The sequence below is a fragment of the Somniosus microcephalus genome, chromosome 2 (genome assembly GCF_052327205.1).
Source record: "Somniosus microcephalus isolate GS21.2 chromosome 2, FLI_Smic_1.0, whole genome shotgun sequence".
Classification (NCBI taxonomy): Eukaryota; Metazoa; Chordata; class Chondrichthyes; order Squaliformes; family Somniosidae; genus Somniosus; species Somniosus microcephalus.
The window spans coordinates 59063030-59085123 of NC_140988.1; the positions used below are offsets into that span (position 1 = coordinate 59063030).

Here is a 22094-nt window from a genome sequence, read left to right on the forward strand (position 1 = left end):
TAGAGAATGTGTGAATAGGCAAAGCAGGTTAGCTAAATTGGAGATGGACAGCATGAAAATCTGGCTCCAGCAGCCCAAGAATCTGGTGGAAGGAAAAGGCAGGTCAACATCAGGGGTGTAGACCACCCCGCCGGCACTGTACCAATGGGGAGAGATCCCCGAGAACTTGTATCAGGGTTGATTGGTGGCAAACTGGAAGTAAAAACAGGAGGCACATGTACCATACGGATAGGATGGAACTTGCCTAGCCAGAGGTTGAAAAGACAAAGGGGTGTTAGTTGACCCATTGTTCACCGTATCTAAACAGTTTGAGGCTGGGTTATATTGCCAAATCAGTTCATGCTCAAGCTGTATAGTGCCCTGTTCAAGCTGCACCAGGTCTGCCTGTTGCAACAGAAGAGGCATCCAGACCTATGTGCAGTGAAAAGGAGAGTTACGGGGTAGCTGCAGCAACAGTATAGTAAGAAAGGGAGTTGAAATCCTAAGGACCCAAATGAATTTGAGCGGGAGGATGAACAGGAGATAAGTAGATTCAATAGTAACTTTCAAAAGGGAGTTGGACGTATACTTGAAAAGAGCTATGGGGAAAGAGCAGTGGCATGGGACTAATTGGATAGTTCTTTCAAAGAGCTGGCACAGGCACGATGGGCCGAATGACCTGCTTCTGTGCTGTATGAGTCTATGATAAAATGACTACTTCTTGGAAGCTTTTAAACCAGTGAGGTCAGTAACAACATACCATCTAACATCAAACAAAGGTTGTAGGGTGCTCTGGGAGTTTGATGTTTGTGAAGCAGGAGTTCTATATAAACCCAAGGTGCTAAAAGCCAATGAACTATACCCCAGTTCTGTGGAGGGGTCTCACACCTGAAACATTAACCTTTCTGATTGATCTGATCTATATTTCCAGTACTTTCTAAATTTATTACAGATTTCCAACTGTTGTAATTTTTTCTATCGTGGCTGAAGACATGGCCATCAATGTTGGGGCGAAAGGAAAGTGGGATGCACAAGAGACAAATGTAGTCCCACCATTCAATACAGTCATACCTGGCAAGTACTAATCCATTTGCCTGACCTCAATAATTAGAAAACGAATGGTATCAATAATCAAAGCAAAATGCAAAAGTACATTTTTTTAATTCATTACGGGAAGTGGGCATTGCAAGCGGGCCAGCATTTAATGCCCATCCCTAGCTGTCTTTGAGAAGGTGGTGGAGGGCCTTCTTTTTGAACCACTGCAGTCTGTGTAGTGAAAGTACTCCCATAGTGCTGTTATGTAGGCAGTTCCAGGATTTTGACCCAGCTACAATGAAGAAATGGCGATATACGTCCAAGTCAGGATGATGTGTGACTTGGAGGGGAGCATGGAGGTGATGGTGTTCCCACGCACCTGCTGCCCTTGTCCTTCGAGGTGGTGGAGGTCGTGGGTTTGGGATCTACTGGCGAAGAAGCCTTGGTGAGTTGCTGCAGTGCATCCTGTAGATAGTATACACTGCAGACACAGTGCTTCAATGGTGGAGGGAGTGGCTGTTTAAGGCATGTTATAAAATAATTTAATAAACAACAGCCAACACAGTTTTAGAAGGGGCAGACCCTGTTGGGCTATGCCGTCAAATTAGTTAATCTCAAATACCTGGAGGTCACACTGAAGCTGTACAGAGTATTGGCCCAGCCACACCCGGAGTACTGCTTCCGGTCCTTTTCACCGCAACATAAGGGAGGCATCTAGACCTTAGACATGGTACAAATCAGAGAAAAGTGACAGATTCTTCAGGGTCTTCAGCTTCTAAAAGAAATATCTGAGGAAACCCAAAAGAGATCTGTACAGCTTTTACTAACTGAGACAGCAGGGAAGTATAAATCACCTTCACAATATGAAATCTTGGCAAGTTAAGAGCACGGTGGCATAGTGGTTAGCACTGTTGCCTCACAGCGCCAGGGGCCCGGGTTCGAATCCGGCCTCGGGTGACTGTCTGTGTGGAGTTTGCACATTCTCCCCGTGTTTGCGTGGGTTTCCTCCGGGTTTCCTCCCACAGTCCAAAGATGTGCGGGTTAGGTTGATTGGCTATGATAAATTGACCCTTAGTGTTAGGGGGATTAAATACGTGGGGTTACGGGGATCGGGTGGGATATGTGTCAGTGCAGGCTCGATGGGCCGAAATGGCCTCTATCTGCACTGTGGGGTTTCTGTGATTTCTGTGATCTTATTAATATGTGCAGCTGAATACCAATTATCTGTCATATGCCGGAAGATCCTGTCAACAAAAAAATTGTTCAGGTTCTTCATGGTCAGCTGTCTGCCCTCCTGAGACTGATAAAAAAGACGCAAGAACAAATTTACTGCACAACAGTAAATCGTCCAAGAATAACAGCTTCACATCTGCACAAATGTTGATGTTATCACATCAGATCTTCAGGGAAGGACACGGGCCAAGAGTTTAAGAACACAAGCAGGCATGGCCATCATTAGGGCTCTGGGACAGAGGGAGGTTCTGGTTATGGTAATAAGACTGGAATCTATTCTAAAGGTAAAGAAGTTGAATCCTTACTCGTATATTTCAGAAAAAAACCATGCTGGGTTTTGAAGTAATAAATTACTATGAAAGAATATGGGATACTTGGCTTTGTAAATAGGGGCATTGAATACAAAAACCAGGCAGTCATGCTAAACCTTTACAAATCACTGGTTAGGCCTCAGCTGGAATATTGTGTACAATTCTGGGCACTACACTTTAGGAAGGATGTCAAGTCCTTGGAGAGGGTACAGAGCAGGTTTACAAGGATGATGCAAGGGGTGAGGGACTTCAGTTATGTGGAGTGATTGGAGAAGCCGGGATTGTTCAAGCAGAGAAGGTTAAGGGAGACCTAATCGAGGTATTCAAAATTATATGGGGTTTTGATAGTGCAAGTAGGGAGACACTGTTTCCTCTGGCAAGTGGGTCAATAACCAGAGGTTATGGGGAAAAAATTTGGTTGCATTGCACCTCCCGTTAGTGCCCTAAGAGGTCTTCGGTAGCGTCCCCTGACTTAGCGCCGGACGCTATGTCCGACGGGGTCAGGGGGGGCCTACTTGCGGCCGGGTCAGCACTATTTAAAGGCGAGGTGTCGGGCGGCCATTTTTGCTGCTGGCCGCCTGCCAGCACCTGCCTTCGCTGCTGTCCCCAGCCTCTTGACCCACCCCGCGGAGTGCCTGCCAGCACCTGCCTTCGCTGCCGTCCCCAGCCTCTTGACCCACCCCGCGGAGTGCCGCCAGCACCTGCCTTCGCTGCCGTCCCCAGCCTCTTGACCCACCCCGCGGAGTGCCTGCCAGCACCTGCCTTCGCTGCCGTCCCCAGCCTCTTGACCCGCCTTGCGGAGTGCTGCCAGCACCTGCCTTCGCTGCCGTCCCCAGCCTCTTGACCCACCCCGCGGAGTGCTGCCAGCACCTGCCTTCGCTGCCGTCCCCAGCCTCTTGACCCGCCCCGCGGAGTGCTGCCAGCACCTGCCTTCGCTGCCGTCCCCAGCCTCTTGACCCGCCTCGCGGAGTGCCGCCAGCACCTGCCTTCGCTGCCGTCCCCAGCCTCTTGACCCGCCCCGCGGAGTGCTGCCAGCACCTGCCTTCGCTGCCGTCCCCAGCCTCTTGACCCGCCCCGCGGAGTGCCGCCAGCACCTGCCTTCGCTGCCGTCCCCAGCCTCTTGACCCGCCCCGCGGAGTGCCTGCCAGCACCTGCCTTCGCTGCCGTCCCCAGCCTCTTGACCCGCCCCGCGGAGTGCCGACTGCGCTCCATGAGCCCGGCACATCTCTTGAGTGCCAGGCTCTTTTGCCGGCACTCCAATCCCCGGTGGCCCAGCTGGGCCCTGGGTCACGCCGCGATATTCCCTCGCAGTGTCCCAAGAGGGAGGCAGGGCGCTTCCAGTAGTTCCCTCTTGGGGCGCTACCACTCCGTTTCGGCTGCGGGGGCGCTAATTTTTCCAGGGCGCTAGTTAGCGCCCCAGAGGGCGCGACTCAATTTTCCCCCCTATAGGTTTAAAATAATTGGCAAAACAACTAGAGGGGAACTGAGGAGAAGTTTTTCCACACAAAGGGTTATGATGATCTGGAATGCACTACCTGAAAGGGTGGTGGAATCAGATTCCATCGGAACTTTCAAAAGGCAATTGGACATGTACTTGAAGATAACTAATTTGCAGGGTTATGGGGAAGAAAAGCTGGGGTGTGGGACTAAATTGGACAGCTCTTTGAAAGAGCCGGCACAGGCACAACAGGCCGAATGGCCTCCTACTGTGCTGTAAGATTCTATGGAAGTAGAAATGGAGTATTTTATTAAACAAATTGACTGCCTAAAGGGGTCAGAGAGGAATTTTCCAGATTGCTTTCCCTAACTGACCTGGGTTTTTGCCTGGTCTTTCCCAGGAGATTACATGGCTTCCAAGTGGAGAGCAATGTTCCCTGTAATTCTTTTGGGCCATGTGGCCCATTCAAAATTTCATGCGCGTTTTTTTTTCAATTTACAAGCAGGTTCACCGGCTGCGCGGCTGCACAGCTTAAAGGGAACACTGGTGGGGAGTGTATGTATTGTGATGCACAAGACATCACACTTGTGTGGAACAGGCTGGATGGATCTGTAGGTCATCTCCTGTCCGTCACTGTTCATACACTCGTAAATCCTAGTGACCAGTGCAGCAAAGATTAGAGCCAAACATGAAGGTAAAACAATAAAAATGCAACATGCTTTTCTGTGCACAATCTTAACCTCAAACTCATTTTATTGGCGACATCAATCCAAATAGGACTGATGGACACATTCTATCAAGGCAAAACCAGACTGTTTGCTTTCAAACAGGTTTTGTTTTGGGTATTGTTAGGTACAAGACACAACAAAAATGACTTTCTTCTCATCTGGGATATGGACGTCCCCCGTTGCCCTGAGAAGGTGGTGGTGGCTTGCTAGGGCACTTTACAGGACATTTAAGAGTCACTAGAAAACATGGTTGACGCTAACCAATTCAACAGCCTGATTATCACATGTTTCTCCAGATTTAAACAATAGCTTTTGACGATCTGTTCGCAAAAAACACTTCAACCCTTTCATCAAACAGCTTCAGTCCTAATAATACTGAAACAGGTTTCAAGGTGGTTCTAAGTTGAAGAACCTGAAACCAATATTTTAATAGTTTAACATGGCACATAAACATTAAGGCTTAGAAATTCAGTATAGCCACGTTTGGGGCGCTACAGCATGGCGTTCGCTAACTTTTGCGCCCGGCGCAACTTAGCGCCACCTTCGCCGATATTCAGTTGCATCGCCCCAAGAGGTTGCTGCTGCGCTAAAGCAGGCGATGCAGGACTATCATTAGGCACTAAGCCGGCGATCCGGGGCACAAACACCGAAGGCGGGCGCAGCGCAGGTGCGGCGAGTTGCTCATTGAGGGCAGACAGTCAGGCGCCGGTCAGCACTTAAAGGGGGAGGGTGGAATTGCTTGGCTGCCACGCCCTGCACACTGCAGCCCTAAGACAAGGCCTGAACACTGCTTCTGGAACAGCTCCACGCCCAGGAGAATGGAGAAGGCCAGGGAGAGAGCGCAGCACTTCGGCGAGGGTGACCTGAGGCTGCTGGTTGGCGCAGTGGACCGCAGGCGCCATATCTGCTGCCCGCCGAATATTGGAAAGCATGGAGGGATGTGGCAAACAGGGTCACGTCCAACAGCGTGGTTGGCAGGACACCAACCCAGTGCCGGAAAAAATTCAACGGCCTCACTCGGGTTGTCAGGGTGAGTACCCTTTCCAGTATCCTCCTCATCCCTGCATGTGCACCTCACTTTATGGCCAAACGGGTCTGAAAGCCCTAATGGCCAGCCCTCATCCAGCAGCTATGGGACTGTCATGAAAAGCACTTGCGCATTCAGGACTTTAGACACCGTCAGGGCTAATCGAACATGGGAGGCAGTGCGGGCAAGATCAGGGCTTGACACTGTACTTAGAGGCGGTCCTTTCTCTTGCAGGCCAAGCTGGCGCATAACAGAAGACAGCAGCGACAGACCGGGGGAGGCCGTCCTGACCTGAAACAGCTGAGCGACCTCGAGCAGCGAGTGGAGCGGATCATGGCAGGCCGGCTGAGTGGCCCCGTCGCCACTGGAGATGCTGACCCTGTTCTGGGCACCAATGGTAAGGTCATCACCTTTTTGACCTCTCCCTTTCCACTTGCGCCTCACACCAGCATCCTTTGCCACTATCGAACCAATGCAGTGCACAGCAGCACTCATGCCTCCCTCGCTGCCGCCCTGTCCTCACTCTAAAGCAACTCTTGTGCCTCCCTGCTTTCAGATGGTGACCCGCCAGGTGAGGAGGCGGCCCCTCAAGCTGGCACTGTGTCCGAGTCAGACATAGAGGAGGAGGAAGAGGAAGCCAGGCCATCAGGGACACCCTCAGCCGAAGCAGCCCATGGCCATGATGATGACACGTCTTCCCTGGAGGGGAGCAGGGGGGAAGGGTCGGAGGATAGTGAAGCTCCGGGGACCAGCGGGCTGCAGCAACGCGGGAGGGGTGGGGAAGCTCGGCGGCCTTCTCCCCAGAGGGTGAGTGCGGCCTCCAGTCCTGCTACGGTGAGCGCAGAGGAGGTGCGGCTCCTAGCGGAAATGGGCGCCCAGGCTGAGTGCAGGCACACTGAGCTCATGGCTGCAGTGGCAAGGATGCCTGACTCCATAGAGTCACTGGCAAGGAGTGTGCAGAAATTCGGGGCAGCTCAGGCCAGGAGTCTGCAGGACGTCGCGGCAGCACAGGCCAGGAGTCTGCAATAATTCAGTGCAGGACAGGCCAGGAGTTTGCAGGACGTCGCAGCAGCACAGGCTAGGAGTCAGCAGGACTTCGCTGCTTCACAGGCGGCTTCTAGCCAAGTGCTCAGTCGTGCCGTGCATTCACTGGCTGCTGTCATGCAGACACAGACCAGGGCCACGCGGGCACTAACTGCTGCCACACTCGCTGGATCGGCCAGGCATCGCCGGGGCACTCGCCGTGCCGTAGCAGCCCAGCAGTCTGTGCCTCAGCAGATTGCTGCGCATGCGGCAGTGCTGGCCCATGCGCGTGCCAATGTATCAGCCGACCAGGGAGTGCCTGTGATCTGTCAGGTTGGCAGCATTCCTGCAGCCAACACTGTCACTCCTCCATTGCAGCTGCCACCAGCTGTTGGACAGACTGTTGCCGCCCAAGCAGAGTTGGAGCAGTCAGCAACCGGCCCCTCCAGGCCCAGAGCTGGTCCAGGCCGACCCCCAAGGGCATCTGCCGTCTCACCATCTGACCCTCAGCAGCCTTCCCCCAGCCTTGCTGCAGCCACTGGGGTCCCATTGAGGAGGAGCTGCAGAGCGGGTAAGGGCCAGTCACGGAAGCGAAACGGATCACCCTCGCAGGGGAAGAAGTAGAAGGTGTGGCCAAATGTTTTGCTTTATATATAAAGGCCGAGACTGCTGTATTTGTTTCATATTTAAAGGCCGAGACTGGTATATTTGTTATACTTGTAAAGGCCGAGACGTGTATTTGTGTTTTTGGGGGGGGTTTCTCTCCATTAGCTTGTCATGTGGGAAGGGCACAGAGGTATCACAGTAAAAAAAATTCTTAAATCGCACTGTCCATGCTTTCTTTTGGAAGTCCTGGTTGCCCTGCTCGGCTGAGGGCTTGTGGAGCGGCTACATTCATCTTCTGCCATTGGCACAAGCCATTCCCTGAGAGGGGGCCTAGAACCGACTTGCAATAAGCCGCCGACGGGCGGCCCTTGCACTTTCTGCCTCCCTCCTGTGCTGGTCCTCCTCCTCCTCCTCCTCCTCCTCCTCCTCTAGTGGTCCTCCAATCTCTGGTGGCAGTGGCTGAGTCCTGCGGATAGCCAGGTTGTGCAGCATGCAGCACACGACAACGAAATGGGAGACTCGCTCAGGCGAGTACTCTAGGGCACCCCCGAAACGATCCAGACAGCGGAACCGTTGCTTCAGCACGCCGATTGTTTGCTCAATGATGTTCCTGGTTGCTTGATGGCTGTCATTGTATCCCTCTTCAGCAGGGGTGCTGGGCGCACGGAGCGGGGTCATCAGCCAGGTGCACAAAGGATAGCCATTGTCCCTGAGAAGCCATCCTCGTGGGTGAGGCTGGGCCTCGAACATGTCTGCCACAGAAGTCTGGCGCAGGACGAAGGCATCGTGGCTGCTGCCTGGAAAGCGGGCATTGACAGCTAGGATGAGCTGCCTGTGGTCACACACCAACTGCACGTTGAGCGAATGGTAGCCCTTTCGGTTGCGGTAAGCCTCGGCATTCTCTAGAGGTGCCCGCAAAGCCGCATGCGTGCAGTCAATGGTGCCCTGCACCATGGGGAAGCCCGCTAATGCTGCAAAGCCCATTGCACGCTCTTGCTGCTTGTCAACGGTCATGGGGAAGGAGATGAACTGATGTCTCCTTCTGAAAAGGGCACTGGTCACCTGGCGGATGCAGCAATGTACCGCAAACTGGGAGATGTTGGAAATGTCCCCAGTAGCAGATTGGAAGGAGCCGGTGGCATCGAAGTTGAGAGCCACCGTCACCTTCACTGCCACCGACAGAGACGTCCTGCTCCTCAGCTGTGGCTGCAGATCTCCGCGAAGCAGGTGGCAGATCTCAGTGACCACCGCCCTTCTGAATCGCAGCCTCCGAACACACTGCTCCTCAGACATGTTCAGATATGAGAACTGCTGGCGGTATACCCTGGGTGGGTAAGGCCTCCTTTGCCGACACCTGTTGGCCCTTCTCCGTCTGGTCATGACTGGCACTCTCTCACGGCGTCTCTGAGCCCTTTGAATGCAAAAGCCCAACGTTTCCACCCATTGCAGCCCCCATTATATGTTTCCAATCAATGCTATGACACTGAAGTTAAAGACAAGTGCAAAGCTGTGGCCTGAAGCCACAAGTACCTGTGCGAGTGTTGAGCCAAACCAGAAAGCTCTTACCTTTGTCTCTCTCCAAAGATCCGTCTCTCACAAAGAAGGAGTGGTGCAAAATGGCTGCCATTTATACTGCAGGAGGAGACCCTTTAATTAGTGCCCCCCACGCCCCGCAGCGACTGGGAACCGTTCCCCTCTACCAGTCGCTAGGGGCACCAGGCACACAATAGGCCGGCGCCACTGAATTTCCGGTTCGGGGCGCACAAAGGGCGTTGCACCATGAAATGACGTCAGGATATGCACGCGCAGCTGAGCGCGCGCAAAGGTTTTGCGCTGCCACTAAATCTTAACTGAAGTTCGCGAGAGGCGCAGATCGCGCTGCGCCCGGGCGCTAGCCGCTTAGCGCCCCACTTCTCCTCCTCCTAAGGCGCTAGCGGCTGGCGCAAACAACTGAATTTCTAGGCCTAAATGTGCTGGTACTCTCATCAATAAATCTAGTGGTCTCAGTACTCACCTTCCTCTCTCAACAGCCAAAGCATCTATTTCGTCAAAGAAGAGGATAGAAGGTGCCACAGCTCTGGCCTTCCTGAAGATCTGCATAAATAAAGGAAAATCAATGGAGGTGCAATTGGAAAATAATGCCTGCAAAGCTGGACTTAAAAAGAAGAAAAAATCACTATTTTAAACAGATTTATTCAATTAACTTCCAGGATAATAAGAAGACAAAAATATAGCTAGTGTAGTGGATATGTCTGTGTATTTCAAACATTGGGAGGCTCCATTAAAGAGGGCTCATAAAAGGTCTGGGGATGGAAAGAGCCCAGCAGATTCCTCAGGTTATATATGCCATAGAGATGTCATGCACAATGAGGTCTCATGATGCATTTCAATGCAAATGACATCGCCCTGCTAAATGTTTACAGAACAATGGAAAACATCTTTCCATATAAACTTTCCAGGGTGGTTTTGCTCCTCTAATTTGAAATATATCAATCCAACAATTTTAATGATACCTTTTTTCCTCTTCCTTCCACTTTTCCTCCTTACTCATTTTCTGCTAAATGCTGTGGTTCATGTTGTGTACAGTTCCACATGTGACACCTCAACTGGTAGCTCATCCAATGGGACATTCTTCAGATGAGATCCTAGGCTACCTGATCATGGGCACCACTTCAGCCAAGTTCCTGTACTCACCCAATATCCACACACATAAAATTCCAGCAGGTTTCACTTGCTAATGAGTTAGAGCAGGAACACCAGGAGCTATTTACAAAATCTTTAATTTATGTCTTCAGTTTTATTAACAAACTAGTTCATCTCCTGTGGTGTAGCCGAGGAGTAAAGACCAAGTGTAGTATTCAGGATTCAGTAAGCAGGGTTATAGGGCGCAGAGATAATTGGACCCAGGCAGTCGGGAGGGGATAATTGGAACAAGGTATTAGTGGGGAAGGGGGAGGAGGGACTGCAGAGGAGAGCGGCAGAAGAGAGAGTGGAGTAGAGAGGGAGTGGAGGGGGGAGAGAGGGAGAGGAGAGGGGGAGAGAGGGAGTGGAGGGGGGAGAGAGGGAGAGGAGAGGGGGAGAGAGGGAGAGGAGAGGGGGAGAGGGGGAGTGGAGAGGGGGGGAGTGGAGGGGGGAGGAGTGGAGGGGGGAGAGTGGAGAGGGGGGGAGTGGAGAGGGGGGGAGTGGAGAGGGGGGGGAGTGGAGAGGGGGGGAGTGGAGGGGGGGGAGTGGAGGGGGGAGAGTGGAGGGGGGGAGAGTGGAGGGGGGGAGAGTGGAGGGGGGGGAGAGTGGAGGGGGGGAGAGTGGAGGGGGGGAGAGTGGAGGGGGGGAGAGTGGAGGGGGGGAGAGTGGAGGGGGGAGAGTGGAGGGGGGAGAGTGGAGGGGGGAGAGTGGAGGGGGGGAGAGTGGAGGGGGGAGAGTGGAGGGGGGAAGAGTGGAGGGGGGAAGAGTGGAGGGGGGAAGAGTGGAGGGGGGAAGAGTGGAGGGGGGAAGAGTGGAGGGGGGAGAGTGGAGGGGGGAGAGTGGAGGGGGGAGAGTGGAGGGGGGAGAGTGGAGGGGGGAAGAGTGGAGGGGGGAAGAGTGGAGGGGGGAAGAGTGGAGGGGGGAGAGTGGAGGGGGAGAGGGTCAGGTAGAGTGGAGAGGGGGGAGCGAAGAGGGGGTAGCGGAGAGGGGGTAGCGGAGAGGGGGCAGCGGAGAGGGGGCAGCGGAGAGGGGGCAGCGGAGAGGGGGCAGCGGAGAGGGGGCAGCGGAGAGGGGGAGTGGAGAGGAGAGGAGAGGAGGAGTGGAGAGAAGGAGAAGGGAGGAAAGTGGACAGGAATTGTGGAGTGGAGTGGAAGAGAAGGGGTGGGGAGGCGACAGGGCGAGGGAGTGACGAGGAAACGGAGCAAAGGAATGGGTCAAGAGAGTGGCGAGGGGAGGGGGCAAGGGAGTGGCGAGGGGAGGGGGCGAGGGAGTGACGAGGGGAGGGGCGAGGGAGTGGCAGGTGAGGAGGCAGCGAGGAGCGGGGGCGAGGTTGCGGCGAGGGGAGGGGTGAGGGAGTGGAGAGGGGAGGAGAGGGCGAGGGAGCGGCAAGGAGAGAGGGCAGCAAGGAGACTGGCGAGGGAGTGGTGAGGGGAAGAGGCAGCGAGGAGAGGGGGCGAGGGAGTGGCAAGGGGAGGGGCGAGGGAGCGGAGAGAGGAGCGGCGAGGGGAGGGGTGAGGGAGTCGAGAGGGGAGGAGGCAGCGAGGAGAGGGGGCGAGGGAGCGGTGAGGAGAGGGGCGAGGGAGCGGAGAGGGGAGGGGCGAGGGAGCGGAGAGGGGAGGGGCGAGGGAGCGGAGAGGCGAGGGGAGGGGCGAGGGGGCGGCGAGGGAGCGGCGAGGGGAGGGGCGAGGGGAGGCAGCGGAGAGGGGAGGGGCGAGGCAGCGGAGAGGGGAGGGGCGAGGGAGCGGAGAGGGGAGGGGCGAGAGAGGGGAGAGGGGAGGGGCGAGGGAGCGGAGAGGCGAGGGAGCGGAGAGGGGAGGGGCGAGGGAGCGGAGAGGGGAGGGGAGAGGGAGCGGAGAGGGGAGGGGCGAGGGAGCGGCGAGGGGAGGGGCGAGGGAGCGGCGAGGGGAGGGGCGAGGGAGCGGCGAGGGGAGGGGCGAGGGAGCGGCGATGGGAGGGGCGAGGGAGCGGCGATGGGAGGGGCGAGGGAGCGGCGAGGGGAGGGGCGAGGGAGCGGCGAGGGGAGGGGCGAGGGAGCGGCGAGGGGAGGGGCGAGGGGAGGGGGCGAGGGAGCGGCGAGGGGAGGGGCGAGGGGAGGGGCGAGGGGAGGGGCGAGGGAGCGGCGAGGGGAGGGACGAGGGAGCGGCGAGGGGAGGGGCGAGGGAGCGGCGAGGGGAGGGGCGAGGGAGCGGCGAGGGGAGGGGCGAGGGAGCGGCGAGGGGAGGGGCGAGGGAGCGGCAAGGGGAGGGGCGAGGGTGCGGCAAGGGGGGGGCGAGGGAGCGGCAAGGGGAGGGGCGAGGGAGCGGCAAGGGGAGGGGCGAGGGAGCGGCGAGGGGAGGGGCGAGGGGAGGGGCGAGGGAGCGGCGAGGGGAGGGGCGAGGGGAGGGGCGAGGGAGCGGCGAGGGGAGCGGCGAGGGAGCGGCGAGGGGAAGGGCGAGGGAGCGGCGAGGGGAAGGGCGAGGGAGCGGCGAGGGGAGGGGCGAGGGGAGGGGCGAGGGGAAGGGCGAGGGAGCGGCGAGGACATTGGGTATAGAGGAGAGGTGGAAAGGGGTGAAGAAGCGCTTTTGCCTCCTTCAAAGCCCTGAAAATCGTGTTAATGAGGGAAGTTGCGGTGGGGGGTGGGACGGTGGTGGGGGTGGACTTTGCAGCCAGTGCCCCCTCAGCTAGGGCTTGGCAAATCAATTCAGTGGAGGGAGGTAATGAATTGCTCTTCCGTGAAGCTTTAGAAATTACTTTTGAAGGGGAGGATGGCAATGGAGCACTTTCCCTCCCTTTCAGCGAACACATTTAATTTCAGTCAGGGTGGGGTTTGGTTGCATATTCCTTCGCTTTCAGACCCCCAGTTCACTCTATGTTGTGGTGGGATACATGGGGGAGGGAATGAGTTTGCACTCCAGCAAGAATTTTTGATAAAGTGGAAAAATCCTGTTTGTGCCACTGGCAGATCTGCTGAAAAGACTCGTGTTTCAAGGAGGCTGATGTTCGTAAAAGTTACATCCAAGGGACTGAAAATAGATTCCTTCTGAGATGGAGAGGTTTTGGGCTTTCTTGAAGGGTGGGGGACGTGGAAGCTTTTGTTAAATTAATTCATGGGATGTGGGCGTCGCTGGCAAAACCAGCATTTATTGCCCATCCCTAATTGCCCTCGAGAAGGTGGTGATGAGCCGCCTTCTTGAACTGCTGCAGTCCATGTGGTGAAGGTTTTTCCTAGCGGTTTGATATAACTGAGTGGCTTGCTAGTCCATTTCAAGGGCAGTTAAGAGTCAACCACAGTGCTGTGGGTCTGGAGTCACCTATAGGCCAGACCAGGTAAGGATGGTAGATTTCCTTCCCTAAAGGACATTAGTGAACCAGATGGGTTTTTATGACAATCCGGTAGTTTCATGTATAACATTACTGATATGGGTCGCAGGTTTTGGAGATGCTGTCGAAGAAGCCTTGGCGAGTTGCTGCAGTGCATCTTTTAGGTGGTACACAGGCTACATCAAGCAGTCTCAAGTTGGACATAGCACGTCACCATTTTACTTCAACATGCGCATGAGTCACAAATTCACATAGAATCATAGAATGGTTACAGCACTGAAGAAGGCCATTCGGCCTGTCGAGCCTGTGCCGGCTCTCTGCAAGAGCACTTCAGCTAGTCCCACTTCCCCGCCCTTTCCCCGTAGCCCTGCAAATTTCTTTCCTTCAGATACTTATCCAACTCCCTTTTGAAAGCCATGATTGAATCTGCCTCCACCACTCTTTCAGGCAGTGCATTCCAGATCTTAACCACTCTGCATAAAAAAGTATTTTCTTACGTCACCTTTGGTTCTTTTGCCAATTGCCATAAATCTGTGCCCTCTGGTTCTCAACCCTTCTGCCAATGGGAAGTTTCTCTCTATCTACTCTGTCTGGACCCCTCATGATTCTGAACACCTCTATCAAATCTCCACTGAATCTTCTCTGCTCTAAGGAGAGCAATCCCAGCTTCAGAATCACAGGAACCCCACAGTGCAGATAGAGGCCATTTCGGCCCATCGAGCCTGCACCGGACACATATCCCACCCGATCCCCGTAACCCCTACACCAACACATATCCCACCCTATCCCCGTAACCCCACGTATTTAATCCCCCTAACACTAAGGGTCAATTTATCATAGCCAATTATCCAGTCTATCAACATAACTGAAGTCCCTCATTCCTGGAATCATTCTCCTCAATCTTTTCTGCACCCTCTCTAAGGCCTTCACATCCTTCCTAAAGTATGGTGCCCAGAATTGGACACAGTACTCCAGTTGGGGCCGAACCAGTGTTTTATACAGGTTCATCATAATTTCAACGCTTTTGTACTCTATGCCTCTGTTCATGAAGCCCAGGATCCCGTAAGCCTTTTTAACTGCTTTTTCAACCTGCCCTGCCACCTTCAACGATTTGTGCACATATACCCTCAGGTCTCTCTGTTCGTGCACCCACTTTAGGACTGTACCATTTAGTTTATATGTCCTCTCCTCATTCTTTCTACCAAAATGTATCACTTCACACTTCAGTGATATTTTCCATTTTTCTGAACTGGCCTCTCAGTAAGACTGCCAACCTAGCACCAAATTAGGAACAGTTTTCAGATGTGGCTTCATGCTGACTAGAAACTGGCAAGCTCCATTGACATAGGCCACCTATAACTAACAAAAAGAGTACACTTTTTTTGCAACAGTCTCGGCTGGATTGAATCCCAGATCTGAGGTATTCTAACTTACTGTACTTTCTCTCTCTCTCTTTGTCAATGTACTATTCCCCTGAATGATGTCATGAGTTGAACAGATAAAGCAGAAGGTACTGATGAGATTCAATGTTTAACATCATTGTAGTACTGCACATCAAAGCACCAACATATAGTACCAGTAGTGGGAGACACAGGTTTAATCTGCTGACTTCCTTATCTCATGAGACCACACTAGGCAGGCAGTACTGAATGGAGTGCAGGCATTTCCTCACAGGTAAGAGGGGGTTAAAAAATAAAGAGAGATGATGGCCTCGATTTTAACTGCCTCCACCTGGTGGAAACCAGGTGGGTTGGGCAGTTAAAATAACGGGTGTCAGTTACCCCCACCGATCCCTCTTCTTTCCCGGCATGTGCCCGCATTAATCTGCTCTTTTGAACAAGCGAGCAGGACACCTGCAGGAAGGAAGTGGGGTCCTGTTCTAAATATGCAGATTGGGTCTGATGATGTCAGCAGGACCGATCTGCAATATTAGCCTGAGGCCTGTTCTGGGGGAGGGGGCAGTGTTAGCTTCCCAGTCAGGCAAAACCTGCCGGGAGCAGGCTCCTAGGCCAAGTCAGGCCAAGCAAGTAAGTTTAAAATTGATATTTCAGGTTTTCTTCTGGTCCAGGAAGGGCAGGAGTGCTCTTCCGGGCCTCACAAGGAAGCCTTGAACCGGGCTCCCTCCTCCCACCTAGCGCAGCAAGACGGCCCCACCCCGATCGCGGCCCTGAGCCCCACTAATTGCTGAGCACCATCCCCACCGTCCACGGCTGTGGCCTTCAGATGCCTGTATGTGATTCTGCCAGCCGGCCGGCAGGGAGACGACATCATTTTATTGAAATGAGACCCTGCCATTGAGATCGGCAGGGCCTCCACGTACCCGCCCTTAGAGGGTTCTTTAGCCGATTACGGTCTCCCCGCACCCCATAAATATCGGGGCCTCTCCAGCTGTTTCCTCCTGCATGCCTCCGTCCAGAGCACCCACCCTGCACTCTAGGCTAGAGAAGGGAGTATGGTGAAAAAATCAGGGAGGGGAAAAAGGATGTGTGCCCCATAGTGGAAATAAATCTGAAGACATATGTTCAGGATTGTACACAATATAACTTAACCATTTTAGTAAGAGTACTTAAAAACATTTGCTGTTAGTAATTTAGTGAGATTTATTTGAAAAACATTGCAGAAAATAAAATGTAATTTATACTTTTTTGTTTGAATTGCCCATCAGAAATACTCCAAATCATTTTACTAACAAATGCCATAAGAGAGCACTTTTAAGCATTTTTAAAAAAAAAAAGCATTTTACTGTACATAGTAGAGCCAAGTAACACAAATGTGAAGAACCATTATATGCATCCTTGTCCAACCTACCTCTCTCACAGCACGCTCAGATTCTCCGACATATTTACTCATTAGTTCTGGTCCCTAAATCAGAAAAAACCTTCAGTTAGTTATTTACAGACAGTACACATACAGGTATTACAGGCTACTAACAAAGTGGTGAACATTAACAAGGGGTATTACACATCATTATATATAGGCTGAGATCACACCCTATCTAAATTTAAATAGAATAACTCCTACATCACTTTGTGACATTACTGATCCTACAGTCCTCCCCAATTGTTCAAGCCACCACCAGTTGCTCACAGAAGTGTAGGAATGAGTACCACTTGTTCTTCCATTTTGAGAGAGAGAGAATGATTCTCTCCAACTAGGCCATTCCTCAAACTGTGCTATTCTTCAAAATATTCCAACTGATGCTCCTCGAGGGCACTGCTGCTAGTCACCACAGTACAGGAATAAGCTGACAGCATGCACACAATAGGTCAACAACCGACCAGTTAAGTGGCACTTGCATGGTGGGACTGAACAAGCAATGTTTGATGTCCAGCTATTAAATCCTATGATGTTTTTGGGACACTTGTGGAAACGATACAGAATGACTAAACCCAGCATGCAAGCAGATTGACAGAGACGTTGTTAGCACCTCTTAAAGGGACACACACATCTTTCAGGTAAGTTTGCATTTAAGCTATTGGACTTTTTTTTTTACTTTATTGAAGTAGTGGCTTGTTGCAATACATGTTAAAAGTTTTTTCTAAGCGTGTAGGGAGTGCTGCTGGATGCTTGCAAGGCCTTAGATGGTAAAGGAAGGCTTCTGAGAAGACAGAAAATGCTGCAAGTACTCAGCAGGTCTGGCAACATCCGTGGAGAGAGAAACATAGTTCACGTCTCGAGTCGAGATGCTGCCTGACCTGCTGAGTACTTCCAACATTTTATGCTGTCATTTCAGATTTACAGCATCCGCTCGCAGAGGGAAGAGGAAGAAGCCAAAGAGGAGGAAGCAGAAGTATGCAACCCAGACAGCCTCTTTGTGGCCGGGATATCCGGGATGGAATCATCCGCCTGCGGTCCAAGTGACCCCAATTTCCCTTTCAACATTAGCCCCACACTTTACCTTCGCTCTGTTACTGACCATCACAGTGTCCTCTTAGCCACGATGCTGAAATAAAAGCCACCACCAAGCAAATTTTCCAATCCAACTTTATACATCTATTCATCCAATAATGACATCAAGAAATCAACTCATCACCCTTATGCATTCCCTGAGTGACTGTCTTGTGTGTGCCTTTGCCTATCCTAATGATGTCACACAGTGCTACCCAAATGATTGTAGCATCACTAGTGGAAGGCTGCTGACTTTCAGTGGGAGACACTGCAAATGGCCTTGCTGGTCGACTTGGAGGAGCTGGGGGTGTCCAATCGAGTGACGGTGTTTCTTCTTCTTCACTCTCCTCTCCCTCTTCTTGGCCAAACACTGGCTGGACTGGCTGCATTTCTTGGGTGTGTGAAATGAGGAAGGCACAAGGGTGGAGTTGTGGTGAGGGAAGGACAGGAAAGCAAGATGTGCATGCCAGAAGGAGGGTAACATATGAGGATACTAGCATCTTGTATCCTTTCTGCACCCCCCCCCCCCTGCTGGCCAAGGGCTTAGCCATGCCCCTGCCAAGAATGGCCTACACCGTCTCCTCCAAAGGGATGAGGTGAGGCTAGGAATGGTAAGTGTGCCTCATGATTGGTAGATTGTTGGTAGGTGAGTGATTGTGGGGGCAGGTCGTGCATTGAGCAGTGTGTGAGGTGAGCGATTCAGTTGGTAGGAGACGGTCATAAAGCTTCTTTGGGCCCGGGAGCCAGGTGGTGGGGGCAACACTGCTGGCACTGACAGCCTCGGTGATGTGGTCCCACATCCTTCTTTCTGGAGGGCCTCCTGGACCCTGTGGGTAGAGGACCTCTCTTGCAGTGTTGACCCCCTGCACAAAGCTGGAGTGCTGCGTGTGGGACCCTGGGTGCCCCTTTCCTGGCTTGCTGAGCCATTTGTGTTAGTGCTGAAGCACTTTTCCCAGTTCTTGAGGTTCGGAAGGCAATTCAGCTTTAAGTGCTGAAGACTCCTATTTGGGACTTCTGTTTAATGTTCATGTTTTTTTGAAAGGCAGTAAGGGCTGAAAACTGCATTTTTTCACTGATTTTATTTTTTATTAGTTCTGAACACATTGCCCCTTTAATTCATAGCCCTTTTAATTGCCCACAATTCCTTACAAACTCCCAGGGGCTGGAGGATGATGGAACGCCGCTCCTGGACGTGAACTTCGGGTCGGATGCCTCAGCTAACGCCACCAGGAGGGCGTTACACTAAGTTAGGGCTGGGCTAAAAAACTTTAGCCCCTAGCGTGATTTCTTGCCCGGTGTTGCTGCGGCCATTAACCCGTGGCTGCGGTGACACCGGTAGGTTTTTATCGATATCCAATTTCTAGGCCTAAGTCCCTTATGAACTGAAACTTATAAACTAATGCACGCCATTAATGGGATACCATGCCACTCGGCTAATAATTACACTTTCATTACAATAGAACGTACATACAGAACGTAGGTTGCCCACCATATTCTCTTGTCCGCTTCAAAAGCCAGTAAATATCATGTTGTCAGACTGTTTCATTCAGGCTAAAACTAAAAGATTTATTTATAAGATAATTGTACACAAGCAATAAAACACAAGAAGATACTGAGGTATGTGGATGAGGCAATATTCCTGCCCACTGCACAGAATCACCGTGTCAATTACTGAAAGAAAGTTGAAAGCTGAACTTGGAACACTTAAGTGAAGATTAGTAATAAGGTACCTTTATGTGACTTGAACTGTCTTCTTTACAAGATGACCCCAATAGGTCAGAATATAAATAATAAATAATTAAGTTGCTTCCACTAGTCTGAAAGCTCAGATACAGTAACATCTCAAAAAGGACTGACCCAGACATCAAGTAATTGAACACCCATTAAATTCTAAACACAAACAACATCATTAAGAGAAAGTACTGTATCTAGAACAGAAAACTCTTACTGGAATGCAGTTGAACCAGAAGAGTTTTGTCCATTAGCTGCACTTTTAAAAATTCTTTTAAAAAAAAACTTTACGGCCTGGAAATTGAGTAGCCTTAGCGCCGCATTTGAGGCGCTAGAGGGCCTAGCGCCGGAGTTATGGCCAGTTTAGAAATTCCCTGGGGCCCTAGAATCGGCGGTAGACCGGTTGCGCTGCGCCGGCACCGATGACGTCATCGGTGTGCGCAGCGTCCCGGTTGCCATGCCGACGGGCCCCAGCGCCGAAATTCAGTTGCGGCCGCCTCGCCCGTGGCAGCCGCAACTAAGACTCTGGCAACAGAGTCTTACATCAGTTAGCGCCTGCGCCTTAAGGTCGCGCGGCGGCCGGCTGCTTTCCCGCCGGCCGCCTGCCCGCACCTCCCTCCCCGGACTCTTCCACCCCCCCCCCCGCGGAACAGATGCTTCCGGGCTGCGAGCCCGGCACTTCCCCGAGGTGCCGGGCTCATTTTTGAAAAAATCAAACGGCCAGCGATCGGGTGAAGGCAGCGCCTCCTTAACGGGAGGAGGAGGCCTGCACTTCCCCAGCCTGCCGCACCGTATCGGGTGCCGCAGCGCCGGATTAGCGCCGCAATACGGCACTCAGCGCCCATTGGGAGGCACTCACGCCCGCCAGTAGCGCCGGCAGCCGTCTGGGCGTGGCGCTACTGAATTTTTGGCGCGCGCAAGGGAATTAGCGCCGGCGCTAAATTTCCGGCGCTAAAGCCCTGGCGCGGCGTCAACTCAATTTCTAGGCCTACCTTTTTTAAGAAAGTCTTAAAGATATAGATAATTCAAAGCAATGCATTAATTCACATTACTTTAGCTACCTAAAGTTAAATTAAAAAATAAAATTTCATTTTGGTTGAGAGATCCCAAACATCTGTGTTCAGGTGTTTGTGAAAGATCCCATGGCATTATTCAAAGAAGCGCAAGAGTTCTCCCGGTGTAAGAGAGGTCCCTTTCCTCTCCAAAGTCCTTGAACATTTTGTCGCCTCCCAAATCCGTGCCCATCTTTCCCACAAACTAATGTTTCAAACCCTCCAATCAGGTTTCCGCTCCTGCCACAGTACCGAAACAGCTCTCATTAAAGTCACAAATGACATCCTTTGTGACTGTGACAAAGGTAAACTATCCCTCCCCATCCTTCTTAACTTGTCTGCAACCTCTGACACGGTTGACCACTCCATCGTCCTCCAACGCCTCTCCACCATCATCCAGCTGCGTGAGACTGCACTCACCTGGTTCCATTCTTATTTATCTAATCGTGGCCAGAGAATCATCTGCAATGGCTTCTCTTCCCGCTCCCGCATCGTTACCTCTGGTGTCCCCCAAGCATCTATCCTTGGCCGCCTCCTATTTCTCATCTATATGCTGCCCCTTGGTGGCATCATCCGAAAACAAAGCACCACTTTCCACATGTACGCTGACGACACCTCACTACTACTTCTCTCGACCCCTCCACGGTCTTTAAATTGTCAGAGTGCTTGTCCAACATCCAGTTCTGGATGAGCAGAAATATTCTCCAATTAAATATTGGGAAGACTGAAGCCATTGTTTTCATTCCTCGCCACAAACTCCGTTCCCTAGCCCTTGACTCCATCCCTCTCCCTAACATCTGTCTGAGGCTGAACCACACTGTTCGCAACCTTGGTGTCATATTTGACCCCAAAATGAGCTTCCGACTACACATCCACGGCATAACTAAGACCGCCTATTTCCACCTCCGTAACATCGCCCGTCTCTGCCGTTGCCTCAATTCATCCGCTGCTGAAACCCTCATCCATGATTTTGTTACCTCTAGACTTGACTATTCCAACGCACTCCTGGCTGGCCTCCCACATTCTACCCTACGTAAACCTGAGGTCATCCAAAACTCGATTGCCCGTGTCCTAACTCGCACCAAGTCCCGTTGACCCATCATCCCAGCTGACCTACATTGGCTCCCAGTTAAGCAGCGCCTCGATTTCAAAATTTTCATCCTTGTTTTCAAATCCCTCCATGGCCTCACCCCTCCCTATCTCTGTAATCTCCTCCAGCCCCACAACCCCCCCCACGAGATATCTGCGCTCTTCTAATTCTGCCCTCTTGAGCATCCAAGTATAATCGTTCAACCATTGGAGGCCATGCCTTCTGTTGCCTAGGCCCTAAGTTCTGGAATTCCCTGCCTAAACCTCTCTGCCTCTCTTTCCTCCTTTAAGACGCTCCTTAAAACTTACCTCTTTGACCAAACGTTTGGTCATCTGCCCTAATTTCTCCTTAAGTGGCTCGGTGTCAATTTTTTTTGTCTTATAATACTCCTGTGAAGTGCCTTGGGACGTTTTACTACGCTGAAGGCGCTATATAACTGTTGTTGTAATGACCAACAAGTGTCCCTCAACTAGCTTCACCAACACAGATTTGCTGGACATTCATCTCTTGCTGTTGTGGGACTTTGCTGTGTACAAATCAGCTGACTACAAAGTAGCAGTGACTGCACTTCAACAGTAACTGATTGGCTGTGAAGTGCTTTGGCATATCTTGAGGATATGAAAGGCACTATATAAATGCAAGTTCTTGCTTTACTTTCTCATTTGACGCAGGACAGAAACTGTGGGCTACATTTTGCGGGGGGTCAGCGGGCGTGGTCGGTGGTGGGTTGGGTGGGAAAGTGTTTTTTTCCCCCCAGTGGCTCGGGACCCCGCTGTGAACCCACCGCCACGCGTCTTTACCAAATGTCTGGTCTGTCAGCGCTGAGCAGACCTGCCACGCAGCGGCGGGGGAGGCAATTAAAATCATTAGTGGCTATAATTCCCTGCTTTCTCTCTACCCCCCAATATTTAAAAAGGGGGGTAGAGAGAAAGCAGGGAATTATAGACCAGTAAGCCTTACATCGGTTGTGG

General features: G+C 52.2%; 1 protein-coding gene across 3 annotated transcripts in view; it reads right to left on the reverse strand.

The window, feature by feature from the left end:
• The window catches only part of afg2a (AAA ATPase AFG2A), a 686751-nt gene that overhangs the window by 509431 nt on the left and 155226 nt on the right, over window positions 1–22094 (reverse strand). For all 3 annotated transcript variants that reach the window (XM_086009602.1, XM_086009595.1, XM_086009612.1), the window contains exons 12-13: window positions 16171–16224; window positions 9395–9474 (exon numbers count right to left, since the gene is read on the reverse strand). In XM_086009602.1, coding sequence (XP_085865728.1) covers window positions 9395–9474; window positions 16171–16224 — 134 coding nt within the window. The remainder of the gene's footprint in view (window positions 1–9394; window positions 9475–16170; window positions 16225–22094) is intronic.